Raw genomic sequence first — 23,136 nt, 5'->3', positions numbered from 1 at the left:
AAAATAACACCCCTGCCCCCTCACTGAAAAAAGTGCTTATTTCCCCTTCAAAAGGACACGCTTACTCGCCTTAGATTTACTGCTTTCTTTTTTCATTTTCTTTCTCATTTTAAAATGGATTTCTTCCTTTTTTTTACTATATGTTATCTTAAAGATATATTTTATTACTTGGAAATTGTTTTATTTCATTACAACACCCAAATTCTAAGCTAGGCTGTGCAGGTCGATAGAAATCTTTATTGACCTGTAGGAGGTGAGGTATTCCTTTTACATTAGGAGTCCACTGATGATAAGAAAATAACTCCTTTCTGCTTCTGAAATTCCCCTCATTTACGATTAGGCTGACAAGCTCCGAAAACCATGCACGCACACACAAATATATTTACACAGTTGCTAGACAAATCTCTGATGAAAGGGATGCAATGTTTTCAAACTGTTAATTCAGTCCAGAAAACACTTGGTAGGTGTTACTAATTCTTGTGGTTTCCCAGTCACTTTAGGAAGACGGATGCTTGTAACGGGCATAGCCATCCAGCACCATCCCCATCCAGCAGAAATGGAATATTCCAAAACAGGCATCTTCATCATAGGAGGAAGCAGTGTTTCTTTGTACCCATCTAGACCTCTCATTTCCCACCTGGAAGCTGAAAACTGGGATGATAAACCTGTAACTTCAGAAAAATCATTGCCACACAGCATCAAGAAAACTGAGACTAAACTATGCAAGGCATTTGCTATACCACTGTACAGCAATTGCCTTCTCTAAAACACAGGTGAGGCTGCTCTCTGCATTAGTCAATCTGCTCAATCACTCTTCTATTTCAACCAAAGCATCAGTAATAATGTACTTTGGATGACTACTATCAGCAAACCAATTTGCTACGGAAGAGTAAAATAATTTCAGAAATTAATACAATGAGGAAGAATCAACGTAGCTCAGTCATCCAGATCGCAAATCAGCACGACGCTTAACTACGAGTTTATATTGAAGTATATGAGCAATCACATTTAGTTCAGTGAGATTACTCGCACCGTTTAAAGGTCAGACTTGCTAAAACGCTTTACTGAACTGAAGCTTCAATCAATTACGCTATAAAAACTAGCCAGGACTACCCGGCCAGTACAAACAATGTGCCATCTGAACTAGCATGTCATTTCTTGCAGGCTTGCCTGCTTCTGCCAGCACACAAGCACAGGATCCCTGCCAGGCTCCTTGGGACAAGGCAATTCACACAACTGCCAAAATCAGAATCTACCACATTCAAATGAGGCTGTGTGCGCAAAACCTTACGTTTCCACCTGGCAATGGAAATACAGCTGGAGTGATGGACAAGAACTCAGTGGGGATTGTAAGCACACACGACACCAGGTTCTTCACTGGGGCAGTGTTGAATGACAGTCTTTATTTAGACCATGTACAAAGTGTATTTATTTTTAATCAACTTTCCTTTTGCTAGATGCACATTTCATTAAGAAAAGATTGTTAAAAAAGTCTTCTGTACCATGAAAATCTAACAAAGCAAAAGAAAGATTGGGTTTTTTCCTGGAAAAAAAAATATAATGCCAATTCTGAAAGTAAGTCTCAGCACTGAAAATAAATTATTAATTTAATAGCATTTCAAAGCTTCAGATCACAAAAATATGAATGCAAGACATATAAACAATTAGGATATCTAACTTAGAGCCTCCTTCCCTAGAGATTAAAGTAAAAAATTATTTTACTAGAACTGATGGCTTATTTATGTTACAGCAGCAGTATTTGGACAAGGCAAGCGTTATCGTTCTTACAACTACTTTTCCATAGTGCCCTTTAGGCTTGATAGCTCCCTACTATTGTTAAGGTCAGAGGACAAGTTCATAAAACCTCTAAATCATACATAACAAGATTTAAAAACCTAAGATATATCATTTTTTTTCCCTAGGCCTATGCAGAAGAATCAGAGCACAGACAATGACCATCAGAAATGACGACCGCATTAAACAAGGCTTCATGAGAAATTTATGAAGCAAATTTTTTTTTTTTTCCCTGACAGTATATGAAGAGCCAAAAGACCTTTTTTTCCAGGAAACAAAAACAAACCCCAATGGTCAACAGATTATTTTAAGAACTGACTCTAAGATCTTAAGTAATATACGTTCTTTTTTCCATTCTCCTCTTCCACCCCCCCCCTTTTATTTTAATTTTGCAGGAAAAGGCCTCTAACGTTATATGAACAAATGCCCTTTCAATGTAATCTCACTTGGCTAAGTACTTCTGAACTAGTTCTCAGGAACAACCACAGCTCAAACTACATACTGGTTTTTTGTTTGATTCATTTGTTTGTTTTCAAGTAAAACATTTTATTTTCCTATCAGGTAAGTAAAGAAAATAACTTGACTACTCATTTGTCATTAATAACTTACTAACTTACCTGCAATAAACATCATGGGGGGGGAGGAAATTTTTTTCTTTTTTAAATTCAATAAATGTGAACGTTAGGGAAAAAGTGTTACAAAATAGTTACTGAATAATGAAGTCTGTAGGAGTCCTGCATAAACACTGATTCCAGGACCAAACACTTACAAATGAAATGATTGGTAGAAACAAACAAAAAAGACATGGATATCTTTCTCTGTCATAAAGACAGTACAACACACCAATTTAAAGTTTTTGTAATAGTGGTATGGATTTTTCAACAAATGATTTTGCCTGACACGCTGTACTGTATGTTATTAGTAAAACAGTACATATGCCTCACAAAACAAGTGTCATGCTTGATTACATTTTTGTTTTGAAATTTATGTAAAATTATAAGCTTTTATACTTAATATCCAACTTCACTCATCGTTTTTTTTCAAACTGGAATTCAACAATTCACCGTATTTCTAGACAATCACATTTTCCAGCCACATTATATATTAATAAATATAATCAGACTACATATATATTTCAACTGATCAGCATAGATCAATGTCAATTATGAACAAGCGTTAGAGAGACAAAACGTGACACTTGACACTTGATGTTGTCAAAACGTCACATAAATATGTTCTAAGGACAATATATATTTTGGCTTAATTTCAGTCCCAAATAGGACCTTATCACAGCTGCGCATGTCTGTAAAAGTTTTTGACCTAGCAAAAATCTCATATTTTTCATTTTCAAAAGCATAAAATAGATGTTCCTGAGATTTTCATGAAAATGAATGCACATTCTGTTTCTGTGTAAACTGTATTACCTGCCCTTCTGCAACTGTCTCTGTATCAATTATAGTGATGATTCCAGGCACCAGAGGACTTCGACGAATGTTGCTATGAGCTAAAATTTCTTCTTCAGTTGCTCCTGAAGGCAGCGTCCCTGTCAGCTGCGTAACTACTTTCCCAACCATTGTAAGTCCAGTCTTTATCGTCTATAAAAAGAAAGAGAACCAATAAGTAATGTTTAAGGCTGTTTTGTGGATCTATCTTGGATTTTTTCCTCAACACAATTAATATAACTAGATTGTGTGCACCAGAAGCACACAAACCAAATGTTTTTATAAGTGATATATCAGCTGCAAAAGGCTGTATGTAAGAGAAATATCTTGAAAAAATAAAGCATCCTACTAGTTTGAAGTATTCACCTTTGTTTTGGAATTAAATGCTTCCAAAACATTCTTGAAAAAAGAAATATTTTAATGTTGTCTAAATGTTACAGTTTTTTCTTTCTTTAACTTTGTTATTGACTTATTCCAAGAGATACAGAGCACGGACAGTTAGAAGAATCAAATGATGAAGCCAAGATGGGTGCGTGAGGAAGACAGTGTTACATAGAGAAATACTTACAGCCCCTAATGGTTAATGCTGAAATAGTTATGTCTTCTGCACAAGTGCAAGAGACAAGGAATTTGGCCTTTGGTAGATATGACAGACACATTCGTTTCTCAGCAATTATGCCTTTTGCAGCATTAAAACTGAATAAGGAACTCAAACCAAGCAAAACTAAAACCGCCATGCTCAAGGTACTAGAAGGGATAACTCTGTAAAAAGTACACGCATTTCCCATTAAAAATAACGTGACTTTCCATAGTCTGCATGTTTTTCAGACATGGGTTTGAAAAAATATTCATTGCACCAGCTTTTATTATCTAAAGATGCTGAAGATTGTTTTTATGTTATTTTATTTGGAGAAAGTGGGAGAGTACACACAGTAGGAGAGATATAGGTTTAAAAAAAAAACAAACCCACAATCCAAACTACAACTTTAAATACTTTCTCCTTGAGTCAAGGACTGTGCTTTATTTGCCTATAAAGAATTGAGCAGATTTATTATGCAATATAAATAAGAAATAGCAAAAGAGATCAGAATGGAATGACACTATAACAAGCCAATTCTTAACTAAAAAGACAAGCTAAGCTGCCTGCTAAATTGAAAAGGAAAAAAACCATACAGATCACAGGCTGAAACCAAGAAGCAGCCACAAATCAATTGCAACTGCTTTGTTTAGTGCTAAAATCTCAAACTGCAGTGATTAGAAAACACATTAGTGTTCATCAATTAGCAGCCAAACGTTTGTTTTAATAATTCATAGGAAATGACTTACACAAAGTCTGTTAGTGTGTTGTCAGGAAAACCTCTGAAGGGCCAACAGAATTAGGCGCCACACTGTATTGATGGCAATATCTAGCCAGGAAGCCTGATTAACCTCTGAGATGCCTCAGCTGATGTACTTACCCCATTAATGCTAATGGAGATACTACCACTTAAAATCGAGCCATGCCTTTATCATAGGAATGTCTTTGGGGTTTAAAGTCTTTAGTAATATCCTGCCATTTGTTTCTTATTATTTCTTTTTATACTCAGATACAACAAATGAGGATAAAACAAATTTTACCAGTGGCAAATTCCGAAGACTGAAAAACGTAACATAAAGCAGATAATGATATCTGAGGAATAGGCCTAAAATAGACCCAATGCCATCACAAGAATGCATTTCAACACACGCTTTCCTTACAAAAACTGACAAGGCAGTTTTCTGGCCAATAATTAAAATCGTATAAAAATGCACTGGTAGTTTATACAGCAGAAAAGAGAAATCAGTATAGAAGTACTATATGGCAAAATACCTATGCAAGTTAGAAGACCAAGAATTGTAATTAACCTACTTTAGAAAATATTTTTAAAATTATAACTAGTGAAATTGGATGACAAAGTACCAAGTATAAATTTATAGCTCTCTAAAAAAAATTAACATGCTTATCTAGCAAAATGAATTACTGTTACATGTTAGAGTAGACTGTGACTGCAGGACTACTGAGAAGTAATAGGTGTACAAAGATGTGGCCAAGGCCATTAGCTTAGAAATATCAGTGCAAAACCATTACGGCGCTTACTTCTTTGTGCTATGTGTATATTTGCAAAAACTTCTCTGGTAATCTTTAACCTTTCCCATGCCATATCAGCTGTCCCCTCCATCCATTAGAGCTAATGACCTTGCTCTCACATAAGCTGTTAGTACTCATTAAGAAGTTATCAGGTAACAAGAGAAAACAGATGCAGCCTTTGCTAAATCACTTTACTACTATTAAAAGATATTAAAAGGATTAAAAGATATGGAGAAAGAATCAACTAAAGAAGTTATGAGGTGAGAAGAACTTGGTTTATAATTTGATGCTAGACATTTGACAGACCAAATACATTTTAAATGAAATAGGTTAAAGTTTGCACTGTCCCAGTTCCTTTCTCATTGATGGGAACCTGCATACTCAGTGAAATTTTCTTATAAATAAAATTAAAATACTTGATCCAGTTCCTTTTGTAAGCAATGATGCACATTGTGCAAACACAGAAATTACTTGCTCACATGTACATGCTCACATGTACCCTATCTACTTAAAAATAAGACTGTTCACATTCATTCAAATATAAAGAAACACATATATTTAATTAAAATAAATGTATGCACTCATACCTCATTTAATTGAAAAATAAGTACAACTTTAATTAGATGACAAAATTAAAATGCATCATTCAGTGCCTGTTAGGCTGTTTTGTTCCAACAAAGGTCTTACATCCTTTTAGTGACAAAACAATATATTGTTCCTGTTTCTCATAATAAATACATTTTACATTACTTATTTGTTTACAAATGAAAAATCTATAGAAAGCAGAAAGAGATATTAAAAAGATATGTCTTGGTAATCAACAATATGAAAGCCTCACAGTTAGTTTCAACAAAATGAACATACAATCAATTATAGATTCAAGTTCAAACTAAATGTTTGTTGAAACGCTCATGTTTCGCAAAGATGTTTCCTTTTCCTGCTCTTGCCCATATTCTGAAAAGAGGTAGGACAGGAAAGAAAACCTGTTAGCAAATCCATCTTAAACAGCATGGCAAGTTTAACCGCTAGGAATACATTATGATGGAGAAGGTCTGCATGAGCACCACTTGAACAGAGTGAGTTGAAATACGACTCACCCAGGGACATGCTGGGACCAAACCTCTCTTCAACAAGACGTACAAAAAAACCAAGCATGGAGACATAAGAATGTCTTTTCCTATGTCCCCTTCCTTGCTGCATCCAAAATGGATAAATATGGATAATTATAACAAGCAACCTCACATTTGGATGCTTATCTTAAACCAAGCACCTGAATATTGTCCCATCACTAATACTGTTAAGTAATAATGGGGTTTATTTTGAAAGATATTCTATGTCTACTGTGTTTGTTCCACTGGAGTGAAAAGATTCTTTATCCCATAAGGAACAACATTTTCATTTTTCCAAAGGCATCATTTTTTACCTTTGCTAAACATTAACCTAAATTGAAATCTTGACACATTTTCTATTTCCAGAAATTTTCTGCTTGGCCAAATTACAGAAATTATCAAAGCTTTTTAGAACATTAACAGACAGAAAGCCACCAAAGAAATGTGGGGAAATGAAAATAAGAGACTGAGCTAGGAAAAAAATGCACGTGTGTTTTCCAGCAACAGCAGAAAGCATGCTCTTGCAAGATGCATCTAAAGAGAAACAGGAGAAAGTTCAGTGTTCAAAATAAAATCCTTCTAGGAATTATAAATCAAATGGGAAGATGATGTAAAGGAATTCTTCATAACGTTACCAGAATAACGACAGTTTTGGCACCAGTAAACAACACACTCCAACATGACCACAATTTTGACCCTGGTATTCTCGGTTAACAGGGGAGCTTCTGACTCCTACATTATTTGACTAAGGAGGAAATTTATTTGCTGCATCAAATATAGTACACAGCAGTACATCACATGGAGGACAAACCCATCGTTCATTACCAGGACATTCAAAAACATTTCTCATCAAAGGGAATACCATTAAAGTAAATATTCTGTACTGCCACTGAGACCTTCTACAGATGATCTGAAAGGTAATTCTCAAAAGTGACCCTGCTGAAATTACTCTTTGCTCTCAGCTTTATCTTTCTGTTTTATATGAAGGTTCTTTCACTTCCTTCAGTAAGAAATTGGAACCCAAACAGAGAAAAGGCTGTAACCCAAGATAATCTGACAGAACAAGAACTTTTATGGAACCTCTTCTGAACCAAAAATGTAGGGAACAGAAAAGGACATCCACTTTCAAAAAAGCTAATACCTCTGCTGATCAAAGCAAATGAATTACAAACCATTGCAGGCTGATAAGATATAACAGCAGTAGAGTTTTATAAACGAAGACTGACTTAAGTCAAGTTTGTGGTGAGGTAATGAGATGGACAAAGAGCAACAGATATTTGGAGTATATATTTGCCAATAAGAAAGTCAGCATTTCAGTTACCAGAGGTGAAAACTTGCTAGATAGTAAGCAAGATTCAATGAAATCAGTAATAAGTCAAACATTTCAGATTTAGTGTTGCTCTCTCGGACATGAATAACAAATTAATACAGTAAGGCTGAGATATACTCAAGAGCCAAATCATGCAAATATTTAAAAGTATATTAGTATTAATCTTGTCTGTTACAGTAACATCTAACAGCCAGGCGAGAGCAAAAGCAACGTGCTAGACAAAATACAAAGTAGTATGGAGCTTGTGCCCTTACGATCATCCGTTTTCCTAACTTTCACGATTACTTTATCTCTGTACAGACGCTAACAATCTTTTTCTTCCCTATGATTACAAACACATTTTATCTTCAGTAGCTATTCACATGATGCAACATCACTACTTCAGTGTTTACACAGGTTCAGCTTTATGTGGGAGTTTCTGGATTGTGATCCTTGGCTAGCACTACTCAGGAGGTAAGGTTATCATCTTGGTCCTTACTGGCTTTAAAACTTAGTTATCCACGATCTTTGGGGGTAAGGGCTACAACAGATGTCCTCCTTTTTTAGATTTTTTTTTTTTAGTCTGTCAAAAAAAGATTAGACAGAATAGTGCTTAGTCTTCGATGCCTACTGGAATGCTTTGACAATCATTATACGGTTTAAGAAAGCTTTGGCCTGTTCTTCTTCAGTCATGACTAGGCTTGGCTTTGGCAGTACAGTGATCCGTTTGTAAGATTTTACCACATCTGATCATAACTGTGGCTGATCATGCTAAGCCAGTTGGTTTTTCAAACTTATCTGTGCTATAAAAAACATGGTAATGACACTGAGATTGAAGGAGCATGGGGAGATTTCCCCCCTCCCCTTTTTTTTTTTTTTGCCGATGGTGAAAGTATGCAGAGATACAGCAAATTTCAGATGTCTTAAGAACAGCAATTCAAGTTCTCCTCAACAATGTAAAAAACTGTGATTTTTCTCCTCCTCCAGCCACAGTGAGATTGTGTCCAAAACTATGCTGATGGAATGTGTTTGTTTTTATGTTTTCTTTTTACATGAGATGGCATGCCCTATGTCTCTCTTTGTGGGTTCTTGTAACTGTTGTTTTCTTCAGTGACGCTGAGCTTTCTGTTCTGTGCTGTCATTTAATTCCTATTATTAGATTTGTTTTGTTGCGCATATCAGAAATGAAAAGGCTAGTGGTTACAATGAAAGCTTGTAATCAGCACGAAGTTTGCCAGACAATGCCAAAACACACTTTGTGTGTCTGTGTGTGTGTGTGTGTAAAAAAAATTATTTGGCAAAATGTTGCAGGCAAGTCCTCAAGGAAAGGAGCAGGATTGGGGATGGAAATAGTAAAACAACAGTTCTGCATACTCTTTGGCTTGTTTAAGATTTTTCCGAGCCATGGTCTTCTTTTGATACTATGAAAACCCAGACATTTCTCTGAAAACAGAGGAATATTATAATGTCATCTGAACTAGAAAACTAGGCAATAGAACCTATATGTAAACAGTCATTAACAAATTCTAACCTTCAAAGAAAGCTGCCAGGTAATTAATGAGCTCCAGTACTGTGCTGTCATCCTTCAGAGAGATTAAAAAAATATAATGCTAGTGTGATTGAGTCCAAAAAGCACCAAGCACTTGTAAAGTCAGTTTTCATGATGCTAAAAGACTAAGAATTCACAATGTTGCTTTCTAATCATGTAAACTTGTAATATTATGAATAGCCATTATAGAAATGCATTTCACTATGATTTTCCTACAGCTGGGTCACTAATATGAATAGCTGTTTATAATAAATAAAATTTGAAAAAAATCAGTTCAGAAGGACAGAAATACTTTATGAAAAACAATGGCTACTCAGAGATTTTCAGGATTTGGACCATATGCATGGTGCTAATGCTAGCATGTTTCTTACTGTGTTTTCCTCTTTTGTGAATGGGGGGGGTGATGACACACAGTACAATTCAGCAGGGAAACCTAATAATTATCTTGCATGATAACCTCTCCCAGCAGCAGATGATGTACTCACTTTGGCAGCACTAATGACTGTGGCAGTGTAAGACTGAATGTTGTCTCCACAGGCTCCACCACGGGATTGATGGCATCGGATCAGCTACAAGAAGACAGACAGCAACCAAGTAACTACTATTAAACTACACAAACCCATAACCCATTACCATAGCTCTTATTTATCATGTACAGTGGTGTGTTTTTTCCTACAAATAGCAAAAAGCCCTGCTGAGACACTTAACCCCTTTTTATAATCTTCTGGGTGCCACCCAGACTGTCGCATACTCAACTCCAGTTTTCAATTACAAGATGAGTAGTCACTAAGAATTCATAAACTTTGAAATGGTGGGATTTTTGGTCTGGCAGCAATACCACAAATAAATTTAAATAAATATAATCAAAAGCTTTAGCCATGTATATGTAACATTAAATATCAGACATTCTAAGAATCTGAGTGTGGCTTTCCCCTCCTTTTTATGACTAGCAAGCAAAGAAATGACAAAGGAAAAGCGCTACTTTAAACTTTACGTTTAATAGATTAAAGGAATGTACATGGGGTTTACTCTATATTGCCTTCCTTCAAAATTAATAAATCAAAACAAGACTCTTCTACCTGCGATTGACCTACAAAAGGAGTTTTTGCCTTTGAACCCTAACTAACAATAGAATCTGTGCTTCTGACTAAATAAAATGGCAAAAAAACTATAGATATTTATTGCTTGTACACAGAACATGTTGCCCGTTTAACTGTTCTAGGTAAAAGAAAATTAAAAAACACTGTAAGATATATTTGTTTCTACAGGCTTTCCTTTCCTGCTTATATTTAAGTATCTAAATAAAAATAGTTAAACTAGGGAGAAAGGGGAAGTCCACAGTGAATATACCTGGGAACACTCAAGCCATTTAAATTCCTTTTGTGATATAATTCTTTTGCTGATCAGTGGCTTATATTTTTGGCAGCAGTACTTTTTAAATCCCAGGCTGATTGGTTAAGTTTTACAAAACCACATAGGCGTGGCATTAAAGAAAAGGCAGGCCTGAATTTGGAAAGAAATCAGTTGTGCTTGAAAAGGTGTAACAACAAATACATTTCTAAAGTCTGCCTCTGATAATTTCTGGTTTGGCTCTAGAAAGAGCTATTCCAGTCACAGGTGGAAGGGAGAAAAAACCATATGCTTTGAAATAAAAATAAGGCATTAGAAGCTGAATTTAAAGTTTTCAAACACTTCAAGCTTTAAATACACAATCATTTCTCTGGCCTAGGGCTGGGCGAAGAGTAATTTTTTTTTGCTTGGGATTTATTATCTTCTTTTTCCTCTAGAAATAAGAAAAATTATTTCAACATTTTCATTTTTTTCCTGGAGCCTAACATTTTCAGCAAAGATGTTAAAAAGTGGGCATTTTAAAGCTATTTCCTAATGTACAAAGTGCATTGCTGTGTTGTTTCAGACAAACCCACTGGCTCTGTCCAGACTCAGTTTCCCCAAATAGAATTTAGGAATCCTCACCTGCCTACCTTCAGAAGTGTCTATAATTAAGTGCTTTAAACTTTTATAATGCAAAATGGGTTGATTGAGTGACCTCACTGAAAACACATGTTGATAGCTGTCTTCTCTGCCTACGCTACTTACTTAACATATTTATGCCTTCCAAGTTCATGAGCTTAAATCAAATGTGCAGAGTAAAGATATGACATACATGAATACCAAAGCACAACCAGTGTGGGTCAAAGATTAGGTTTGTCATCATTATGCAAGTCCTCTTACAGATCATCTTTTTCAAATACCTTTTTTCTGAGACTTTTTCTTTCCTTTTTTCCCCTCTATATATACAAAACCTAGAATGAAATCTAGAAGCAGAGAAGTATTTTTTGAAATTAAACCTTTCCTTACCTTATTTTCTGCATAAGCAAGCCAACGGCTTCCAAGAGCAATAGGATTCATGTTTGGCCCTGGACAAGGATAGCAGCCTGAAAAGTTTGAAAAGGCAACATTAAGAAATATCTTAATGACTTCTTACAAAGAATTTTATTTATTGCCAAGAAAACAAAAAGTCTAAACAAAAACCTTTCAATTGCTAATATCACTCAGTAAATGCTTGCATTTTTGTTCCTAAAGATAAGACTGTGGTTAGATGAGCTATTTTGAACAGTTAATTATGTGTAAATACTCATTTCTCCTTATGTTTGCATTTTTTTAATGCCATTTTGATACAGTGGGGTGAGGGAGATGTTTAAAAGTTTGACTGGATTAGTTCTGTATCTTCACATTTTAATTAATTTTACTTGATTGATGTCTTTCTTTTGGTCAACGGTTACAGTTAGCTTCAATCTCTTCAACATTTTTGTAGTACGAAAGGGTGTATTGTGCTTTTGTTTTTGTTTTTAATAATTCTATATACAAGCCCTTAGCCTTCAAAATACTTTTGCACACACTTAACTTTACACAGTGAGTGAATTCATAATTCCTTTAAAATCAATGGCACATTTTCCACTGTTCACCTGCTTTTCATTACCTTTATATTATCATTTAAAATAGATATACACACACGCATAAAGATGAACATAAAATAGAGGAGTATTCCTGAGAATTAAAAGGTGAAAATACCTATAATAGAAAGCCACTGAAAATAGCTGTGAATGAAAATATGGCAAGGCTTAAAATGAATCAGGCCCATGTTAAATGCAATTTAATATATAAAGTCTGAGTTAAAAACAAACAAACAAAAAAACCCAGACCAAAAAAAATTCCCCCCAAAACAACAACCAAGAATATCACACTATTAACTATTAAAATTAAAAATACAGAATTTTAAATTATTGAAAACAGTTAGATAATGCTTAAACATAAATGAAAAGCTTAAGTAATCAACAATTAAAAGTAGCATGGTGTCCCTCATCCTAATTGCTATTACTGTCCTATTTCCATGTCCTGTTTCCCCTTCTTTGTTTTTCGTCATTTTAAATTAAGCTCTTCCAGGTGGACAGCTGCTCTTTCTACATCAACACGTAACCCTTGCCTGCATTCAGCGCCCAAATCCTACTGATGTATCTGAACTTCAGTATTCTAGCCCTGACACTGTAAACGTCCGTGCTGCGTGGTTCCAGCAGGCTGATTTCAGTGGGATCCTTTGTCAAGGTAAGAGTCTGGAAGTTCAGATACTGAAGTAATTCGGGTGAAGCCACAAAACTGTTTACTGATTAGGGCCTTGATAACAGGATTTGAGCTTGAGTGTTCAAATTTAAGCTAGTAAACTAAGGCCTTCAGCCACGTGCATAACACCATTTGCCAGACCTAAATCCGTTCTGGTACACTAAAACATATATATAAAAAAGAAATATTGCATAAGGGGGGGGAGAATGGGAGGAAGGAGGGGACTATCAAGCGAATGGTTAATCTCTGTTTTCATCAGTTCTTAGGCTAATATAGACAATTTAGTAATTCATATTCTCTCACTGGTTGGCCAAGAAACAAAACATTTAAAAACTTACAGACGTGTTTCTCATTGAAAGGAGCCCTGGTTAGCTGATCCTGTATCACAGGCGTAAGGAGCACTGAGATCAGGCAAACAGCATTTTAGAAGAACACATATAACCAACAACTGCAATTTATTGCATAAAATCCTACACTGCATTCTGAGAAGCAACATTTAAAAAAAAAAAAAAAATGCAGCTAGCTAAGCTTCTATTTCCCCAAAGTCTCTTGTTTCAGACTCTCAGATACTGATCTGCCAACCACAGTGAGAAAAAGCAAACCTATTCGCTGCCTTCTTTTTGCAAATATCAGGGTCTTTTCGAACAGGCCCCCAAATTGTCCAGAACATTTAGTGAGGACAACGGACTTTTAAAAATTTAATGGCATTATTTTCAAGGCTTGCAAAATGGTAAAAAAGGTGCTTGGGAGGGTGTTAACTATAGCACGTAGGTGTAAGCTTAAACTGACATTTGATAACACTTAAAGACACATTTGATGGCATTTTGTTGGGCACATGCAGAAACAGCTGCTATACTGTTCATGCCGTCTAAGATAAACAGCTCCTTATTTCATTTTTTTAGAGAAGAGCAGTGAGAGTATTGCAAAATTTGAAAGATCATAGCAAGCTATTTCAAAGGTCATAAAGCAATGGAAGGAGATAAGCAGCAATTCATCCAATTAAATCCATCTCAGGCCAGGAAAGCAAAACCAAGTGAATACTTTGTAAGACCTTATCACTGTCTTGATCTCAGGAAGGAAAACGAATTCTGAAGAGATGATGCCACAATTGTTATTGCATTCCAAAAGTGCATAAAGTGTGGGTAGCCAGAGCCTCTTAAGGAACAAAGCAAGCAAAAAAAGGTTGTAAATACAACCCTAGGTTGTAAATACAAATGTGTTCTTCCGATGACATTATAGATCAGGACCAGTAAGGTTTTAATGCTGACTTCTGCTTCGGCAATTCTTACCTGGGTCAGTAAAGACATTCGGGTCCCCCAAACTTTATTTATTTTTCTTCCCTTTTATGTATATAATATACCATTAAAAGCTATCAGATGATAGCCCCTCATCCTATAAATCTCTACAGTGATTTAGAATCAGTCACGTGCATTTCCCAAACTCTGCAAGCAACTCGTAACATCCTTGCAGCAGAAAACCAAAGGAGTATCAGCCAACAGACGCACTGCAATGACAAAACCCAAGCAATTCAACAACTTGTAACAAAAAGAAACGTCTTGCTTGGAAAAGGGAGCTGTTCTCAATTACTTCAGTTCACTGAAGTAAACGAAGAACCGCAAAAAGTATTATTCTTCAAATAAAAAATTAATCAAATAAGAAGTGTAAAGTTATCTTAGAAAAAACTGCAAATGTCTTCAGCAAACCCACTGTACGTAGTTTGTTCCATGAACTGGACTCAGTCAATCAAACACAGCCGCGCTCACAAATCAGCCAACGCTAATAATAACCTCCACAGAGGTCAACAATTCAACTCGGTACTAAACTCTACTCTCAGATATGAAAAAAGCGTAAAAAAAGAGCTATTTCCTCCCTTTCTTTTCTTTGCAAGTCTCTGCATTTTGGAAACTTGCAGCAGTACAAGGATAAACAAAGGGTTATACTTTATGGGAAGGAAAAGCAAATTGTTTTTCTACTTTCCAAAAAAACAGCTGGAGTCAGCAGAACATCATCTACTAGGCAAATGAAAAGACAGACACAGCGTGACCTATCAAGCTCGGCCATCCAATCGTTACCAGCCCAACTCTCTTAAAGATTAACTTCTATTTCTACTAAACTTCAAAACAACTGAGGAAAAATCCATTCTAAGCAATAACAGCAGCAATTTTAGCATGTTTACAATAGGAATGAACATAATGAGAATGCAGAACTAACTGTCAAGACGACCAAAGTTTCCAAGTTTTAATGACAGTATGGAGAGGTCATCCAAGAAAAGATCACTCGGGGAAAGTCCTTCCAGAAGTACAGCAAATCAAGCAAGTACTAAAAAACATCTGATCTTAGAATAAGCTTTGCTGGGACTACCATCCACAAAAATATAGGTGAAAATCTACTGGAAACTATTTAAAATGTTTTTAAGTACACAGTTACTCTCTCCCTCTGTGCTTTATAATGACACACAGAGGAAATGCACTACTTTAAAGCTCTGGAAAGACAAAAGTAGAAAAATACTATTTTGAAAGTCTGAACTGAAGTGCAAGTTTTTCTGCTAACTTGATTAAGCTCCTACGCCCAAGAGCTCCAACCGGTGCTGGCCTAAGCAACACTGATGAATAAGAAACGGGCTCCAGGCTCCCTCTGAACAGGGACTTGGCTAACAGCTGAGGATTTCACGGGCAACACCCTGGTACCTCATATTCTGTGCCTTGGTATTCCTGTTTCCAAGATGCAAGTTTTACCTACATTGAAATGGTACCATAGGTAAATTCTTTAGCATTACAATTTCTTAGTTTCTTCCTGTCTTTTTTTTTTTTAGTAACGGAGTTATAAAATTATAATCTGAGATAAGCATGTAGTTTGTGATTATTTGGATTCAAAGACCGTTTTAGCTTTCTTGCTGCTGTGCTGACTTTATCTATTTGGTTTTACTGAGAACACAGGAATCCTAGAAGTTACTTAAAGTTCTCCAAAGAGCTATACAAATGTTTGCTTAATGAGTGAGCAGAGAGAAGGCATGTTTATTTTACATTATTTTTCAATTACTTTTATGAAATCTCTACCACCCTTTGGAGATTCATATCCATATGCCCATAATAAACAAAATCACCTCCTCTACTCATTCTGAAAACTCACACAAATACGCACTTCTCTGACTGTGGATCTTTCCATTGATCTATGCTCCTACAGAAAACTAAGGCTCCAGTCCTCTTCTTAAATTATTTTTAAAAAGCTCATCCTCTAGCTTCAGTAATGGCAGTGTGAATACACAGACAGCAGCCAAGAAGAGAAAAGCAACACATTCCTCTCCTCCCACTTAGCCTTTAAACAAACAGCGCATTGGGAAAACACTGTTTAAGAGGAACAGGGCCATTAAAAGTCATGTCAGCTATAACAGAGATTAAGCCAATAAATCACAAAACATGCCGCTATGAAGACTTGAACCATTTGTATTGGGGCAGCTCTTCATCAAGCTCCGCAGCTTTTTCATGAGAAAAACACTTAAAAAAAGATATATATACATATATGAGCATATACATAAACCCAAAAGCGCAGTATGGGATGGAGAGTTGGGGGCTAAACACTGCAGGGATTCCTAATATCCATAAAAACTTGGCAGTTCAGTACTTCACATGCAAGCATACAATCTTTGGAATCCCAGATGCAATTAAAAGTCTACAGACATCCCAACTTTCAAAAGCTCAGTTCTTCAGGAGGACCAGAGCTGTGCATCTCTGTTACCCATGATACTGCTACAAGTCCAATCAATATCTTCGGATGTGTTCTATATATGTGCTCTTCTCATTCATGAAGTACAGATGATGTATGTGCTCTAAGGGACTCTGCATTTATACCAAATATAATACATACTAACATGACTTGTTTAAAAAAAAAAAAAAAAATTGCAATGGAGGTGGAGGACCAATACTTCAATAACAATTTTCCCCCAAAAGTGAGCATTATCATAGTTAAGGCTGTAATTTTGTCACTTGGTCCTTCTTCAGAAACATCCTACACAGACTGAATGGCTCCATTAATGAAGAGCTAAAGACGATCTCATCATGGCAAAATATTCAGACCTAAATAGGCACTAGAAGGCAACATTTCTCTCTAGAAAAATCTGATGCTAACAGTCAGAACTTGTCTGAGCTAAGTCAGAAGTTATTTTCAGTTCACATAACGATGTACTCACAAGTGAATATGGCTGCTTACCCAGAGTACAGCTGTATTTCCTTCTCAGACCTCACTAAAACGCATTGTAAAATGACACGCGGTAAACTGTTGCAAATTAACATGCGAATGAATAAAGCTAAAAGGGAATGAAAAAGCCAAATCAGAAGCATCCAGAACACTGCTTTTCTTCAAACACATCCCAACGTGCTTATCTTAAGACACTACCGGTTGTTTTTTAATTTCACAGCAGATTGTAAGAACTCTTATTCTCTACACTTATTTTTATAGTCCAGAAAAAGAAATAAAAAATGAAAAAAATCTGTTTGTGATATTTGCCAGGCTTTCATCCCCTCTATCTTGACTTTGTTTTTACTTTTTAATGAAAACCATTTTAGTAAGTTGTTCTTTTCTGTCTTTATTTTTTCCCCGCTGTCAGTTTAATAGGAAAACTTCCTTTTTCCATAATTTTCACTGCTTTCTTTTCCCCAATTCTCTCTGATTTCCTCTGCACTGATACATACTCATCCTTTTTTGGCATCAGTTAAAAGAATTATCCTCATAATTACTGTAACTTTTATTTTTTAATGGATATTCCACACCTTGTATCTGTGAGGAAAGCATACTAGTGTTGTCCAGTTTTATTTCAAGCTACTTCTCTGTGTGAGTGTTTATACAGTATGTGGGTATGGGCAGTACCATTATAAAATCTTCTTAGGATTCTGTCTCTAATCCCAAACCATGGAAGACATTGCATCTCTTTCGAGTATGATGGATATGACATTGGGGTAGGATACAGCCAGCAAACGCAAGGAACACTGGTCAGGGCAGAGATCTCCAAGGCTAACGTACATCCTAAGGCAAAGCTAAGTAAGTGAAACCTTGCTGAGAAAGCAGATTACTGGATAAACAAAGATTTTTCGGTGTGTAGAGAGGTTCATTAAAGATGACATATGCCATCTTAAGCGTACAGTGTTTTTAAACAGTTTTCTGAGCAAATTCCAAAATGCGTAACTCTTTTCAACTAAAATTATTTGCCTTTAATCATTCGAGGTATTTGCCAGATATCACTTTAAAAATCTCTGAAGCAGTGCTGTTGTGTACTTCTAAATAAATAGTTACAATAACCCACTAAAGCTATACAACTTTTCAGTCACTGGATGTAGCTTATAATCAAGTAGTAATTTTTTCCTAGGTTTTATGAAATATACAGCACCCTATAGTAATGAAATTACAAAACTGCATTCCTAAGTCTTGCAATTCAAAGCAGCCAGAAAACAGATGCATGACAGAGAGCACAGAAAGGGTATATACAATAAATAACAGGTAGAGTGATACTGTTGTTGCAAAGGAATTGTTTATACCAAGGAAAACAAGTCATATAAGTTGTTTTATCTGGTATTTTTTGTTTGTTTGGGCTTTTTTTTTTTAGCATCACCAAGCAAACCAAATTTATTTGTTTATAAACTGTATAAAGTAATATTGTTTATAAATTCCTCTGGGTTCCTTCTAGATGAAAGGCCCTATGTAAATGTTATTACTCTCACACTGTCACATACTTTCCAAAACTCTTCTATTGTTCTTGTACTTCCTTCTGTTTAAGTATCACCCATAAAAAATGAGCAAAAGAGCAAACCAGCAGGATGGACCCTACTGCGAAATCATGCTTGCCATCCAAGGGCCTTTTTCTTTTTTCTTTTTTTTTTTTTTTTTTTAAATCATAGTGGCATTATCACTATTAAACAACCAAGAAAACCCATCTAGAAATAAAGTGAAAAAGTAAAGCTAGAAATTCTACATATACCGTCATCGCCTGCCTTTGCAGGGCAATATTCATAACACACGTCATGTTCACCAGAGACCCAAGCCCTGCAATGAGTTGCATTTTGTGCTAGCCTTGATTGGAAGAACAGAATTCTCTCATACAAGCTTGCGGAAGGGCCACAGATTTGATTTATGATCATCATTATTATTGCTATTGTTGTTGCTATTATTATTACTACGACTAGTACTATTATTACTACAGAGTCCTCCTTTCCCTGTCAATTCTATTATGGCAGTTTTAAGTATTTTACTGTTACTCTATAGGTCTAAGACCAACACCAGAGCTTTTACTAAAAACATCTGTGGCCTTTAATACTTATTAGGCTTGGTTATTTAACTTAGCACAAATTCGACTGATTTCAGGACAAACTATATTTTAATCTCGGGTTTACTTTCTTTTTTTGTTCAGAGAATTGGACAGTGATAAATAATAACGTTACTATAGAGTTGTTGTTCCTGTACAGGACAATGTCAGTACGATGGCTTTGTTTTGGCCTTTAACATGAAGGCTTTGGGTGCTTTAGATAAAAATAACTCACACAGAAACAAACAGCACTTCCTGTTCTACATATAATTTTTAAAACTGTCAAAACTAGGAGATACGATAGATATACATCTTGGGTACCAATGCCTTGTTTCTGTCTTTATGCAATTTTTCTGTTGTATTACACTTTCCCGCAATATAGCAAAACACCCTGTAAGCACCGGAGACATTAATTTCCATAAATCTACCGCATTGCCCTAAAGACCTTTTCAAAAAGTATTTCAACATTATCCTGCAATAGTGAGAGACTGATTCCCACATTCAGGAAAAAACGTTCTTATAAACAACACTGTTAAAAAGTAAAAGCAAGATCAAATCAACATTTCTCAGGGAAGGCAGTTACAAATTACATGAAGGGGTGTGTGTACATATGTATGTGTGTGTGTATATAAAATAAAAACTGCTTATGTACAATTGATAGGAACATACTTGGCTTCTCTTCACTGATCAAGAAAACACTGTGAAACAGGAGCTCGCTTCCCACCTGCCTTAAGGACTTTCGATCTAAACTGAAGTCTCCCTCCACAGACACAGGAATCCTATCAATTATTATACCATGTGGGATAGCCGGGATAAATGCCACTCACTGATCACAGCTGAGAAGGGAAACGTACAAACAGAGCTTCTTGAAGAATGTAACTCTTCAGGCATTAAACCTTTTCATAAGACATCCAGTGTTTTTACTTCAAAGCAAAGAGATCAAACTGCTCCCTGTGTGCCGATCAGGGAAAAGGAATTCTAACAAAGCTAACAAAAACGTACAAAAAAGCCTAGATGATTTCCAGATCAGACCTGTGACAAACTGAAACCACCATACTATTTCTTGCATGTGAATGTCAGTGAAAATAGGAATACCCCATCCAAATTGCAAATTAGAGTATCAAACACTGTTTGGTTTTGGTTTCTTTATTTATTTTGAGAGATGCAGGTGGGGTGCATTTAACATATACTGAATAATTTTTGGCTTGTGGTTAGGCAAGTCTTTTGAGACTTTATATACAATAAAGTACTCTGACTAAAATCTGGAAAATTACCTCTTAAGGCTCTAGCTGTACAGCATCAATAGAAATGTGGTGCCAGCTAATGGCTGCAATAACTGTCTTCATCCCTAGGGAATAATGGATGGAGAATATATCAATATGAGGAGTGGAAGGGCCAGAGAAACTGAGCAGGCACTAGTTATCGGACACAAAGATGATGCCACATGCATGATGTTATCTGTGATAATCTTTACTTAGGGCCCAGGGGGTGGGAAGGATATTCTTTACAGAGAAAGTATCCATCAGGCCATATTCATAATCATCAATGTTCCACTAAGTAAGCATTTTTGGAGAAGGGTTGAGGGAGCACTGATGTAATAGAAATCAATGAAATTCAGCTTTTCTGCATCTATTGTTTAGAGCAAAGTAGGGGGAAAAAAAAGCCTGTACATCACTTTCATTTCTGATTGTTCAGTCATATGCAGTATTCAGAAAAAGGCTCTGAAGAAAATCTTAAGTGAACCACAATAAAACCCTTAACTATTTAAAAAATCTATTTAAAATCCACACCTTGACATTCACAACTACCAAAGGAAACACATTCTTATTATAAGCATCAAATGAATTTTTTTAGTTTGGCCACATGAGCACTTAAAACAGGGCAGGATGCGAAATTACTGTTTAGCTTTATCTTCCCCCTGATGCAAGTCCTTTCTTAACGAAACAGAGTTGGCTCCAAGCATAAGCACAGTAGAGAACGGAGTGCCGTAAGAAAGTTACTGCCATGAGTTCTTTGCAGGCTGATGCTATGCCTTTCCTTAGCAGACATTTAAAAATCAGAATACCACACAGGGTAGATTATAGGATATCCCGGTAATTTTTCTACAATACCTACACTATGTTTTCCCTTCAAGCTTAAGCACCTGTCTTAAATTCATACACCAAGACCGGAGCACCTGTACCCTGAGTTTTTGTTACAAAAGGCACAAATAAAATGTGCTGGCTCTCTGCCATTCAAGTCAAATCAGCACATTTCCATCTAATCACATACAGAAAAAAAAGATTAGTACTATGTCAAATTTGCTCAAGAAAAATGAGGAAATGCAGGAGTTAAACATTCCAATAGCAGCACGAACTTGACCATGTTCTACATCCTGAATATTTTATGGTGTATTTATTACAACAATATATTAAGCTACACATTCAACCACAAAAACAGAAAGACAAATACTACTCATGTGCAACACAGCTGCATTAGCATTTCTGAGGAACACCAAAACTTCAGAACTTCTGACACTGTTTTTAATTGTACATTCTGCATTTAATTTTTATGTATAAATAGTCAACAAAATGGACAAGAGCTTCTGCTTAATTATGTTTGCTTTTTAGCTGTCTCAATGAGGTTCTAAGGCTCCCATGCCACTTAGTCGATACTGATGGAAGATTTGATTTCCACATCATCACCTTCTTGAAAAAGACTTTCTTTTTCTACACAGTGGTTTACATGGTAATATAAATGTCTTCAAAGGGCTAGTGATCCTCATTTAATATTTTTGACCCTTTATGCCATTGCTTCTGACCAAAAGCAGTCAGATAACACAGCTGAGAATCTTCTTCATGATGAAAAATTCTCTGGGCAGCCAGTGACATTCTTACTGCCACTGTCCAGCTGGGGATGGGTCCAGATGGGACGCTGGCTGACTGTCCTGCAGAGCAGGGATGCTCCAATAATGGAAACAAAGAGGCCTATAAGACCTTTTGCCAAGCTTCTTTTCAAGGATTTCTACTTTTCCAACTTAAACTGACACTGCCCTTTCCTAAATTTAAAAAAAAAAAAAAAGAAAGCACAGCAAAAGAGTCCAGTTGCTGGCCAGCTGCCTAACTGTCAAAAATCTAAGCAGCTAACTAGGTAGCTCATTTACATCAAATTTCAAACACATCAGAGTAACTTCAGCCTTTAAAGATATACTCTTAGGTTGAAGAGATTTCAGCACATACGAAATCTGAAAGCTTAGACAAAAGCTTTACTGCAGCCTTCAACATGCCAGAGCATAACACCCGTTTGATAGCATAAGCTATTAAGTGAAACAACTAAGCTTCAAAATCCTCAGGACAACTATTCACCAGCACAGGTCCAAGAAATGCATTCACCTAGGAAGAAAGCACACGTCTTTTTGCCCAGTCACGCCCAGCCACTGGCAAGCCAGGATGGCAAGAGGGGAAGAGCTGTGGGGGCAGCAGCTCCAGCTGTTTGCTGGGTCCCGCAGCTTCCCAAAATGCCCAATACAAAATGAGGGGCGTCTTTAACTGAGCTTTAGAACCCCAGAACTAGAGCAAAGTTTGACAACATCATGAGTTTCTCGTGTTGAAAACACGGCACAGCTGGAGAAATACACTGTGAATAGTGACATTTCAGGAGTTTGGTTTTTCAAATAATTTGCTAAATATCTGTAAAAGCTTTATTTTATCCTCTTTAAATTCCACTGCTGTTTCACAAAAATGCACTGCAAATCAAAGTTATGGTTAGGAACAGGATATCCCTGTTCCTCAAAATACAGTTCAGTGGATTAATTTTTAAAACAAATTGCAGTACCTTTCTTTTAAAAAAAACAACAAACAATAACTGGAATTAGAAAAGCACAAGAATTGTCAAAATACACACTTGAGGATTTTTTTAGTTTTGATCTAAAATAAAG

General features: G+C 36.0%; 1 protein-coding gene across 1 annotated transcript in view; it reads right to left on the bottom strand.

Annotated features, from left to right (window-relative positions):
- Positions 1–3,218: 3,218 nt before the first annotated feature.
- Positions 3,219–23,136, bottom strand: part of LOC104074952 (breast carcinoma-amplified sequence 3) — a gene marked incomplete at its 3' end in the record, with an annotated part of 75,303 nt that continues 55,385 nt past the window's right edge. The window contains exons 9-11 of the mRNA XM_009575270.1: positions 11,669–11,745; positions 9,796–9,879; positions 3,219–3,389 (exon numbers count right to left, since the gene is read on the bottom strand). Of these exons, the coding sequence (XP_009573565.1) occupies positions 3,219–3,389; positions 9,796–9,879; positions 11,669–11,745 (332 nt within the window). The remainder of the gene's footprint in view (positions 3,390–9,795; positions 9,880–11,668; positions 11,746–23,136) is intronic.

Source organism: Fulmarus glacialis, unplaced genomic scaffold (genome assembly GCF_000690835.1).
Source record: "Fulmarus glacialis isolate BGI_N327 unplaced genomic scaffold, ASM69083v1 scaffold22270, whole genome shotgun sequence".
In the NCBI taxonomy this organism is placed as follows: domain Eukaryota; kingdom Metazoa; phylum Chordata; class Aves; order Procellariiformes; family Procellariidae; genus Fulmarus; species Fulmarus glacialis.
This window is presented reverse-complemented; position numbering and strand designations above follow the sequence as displayed.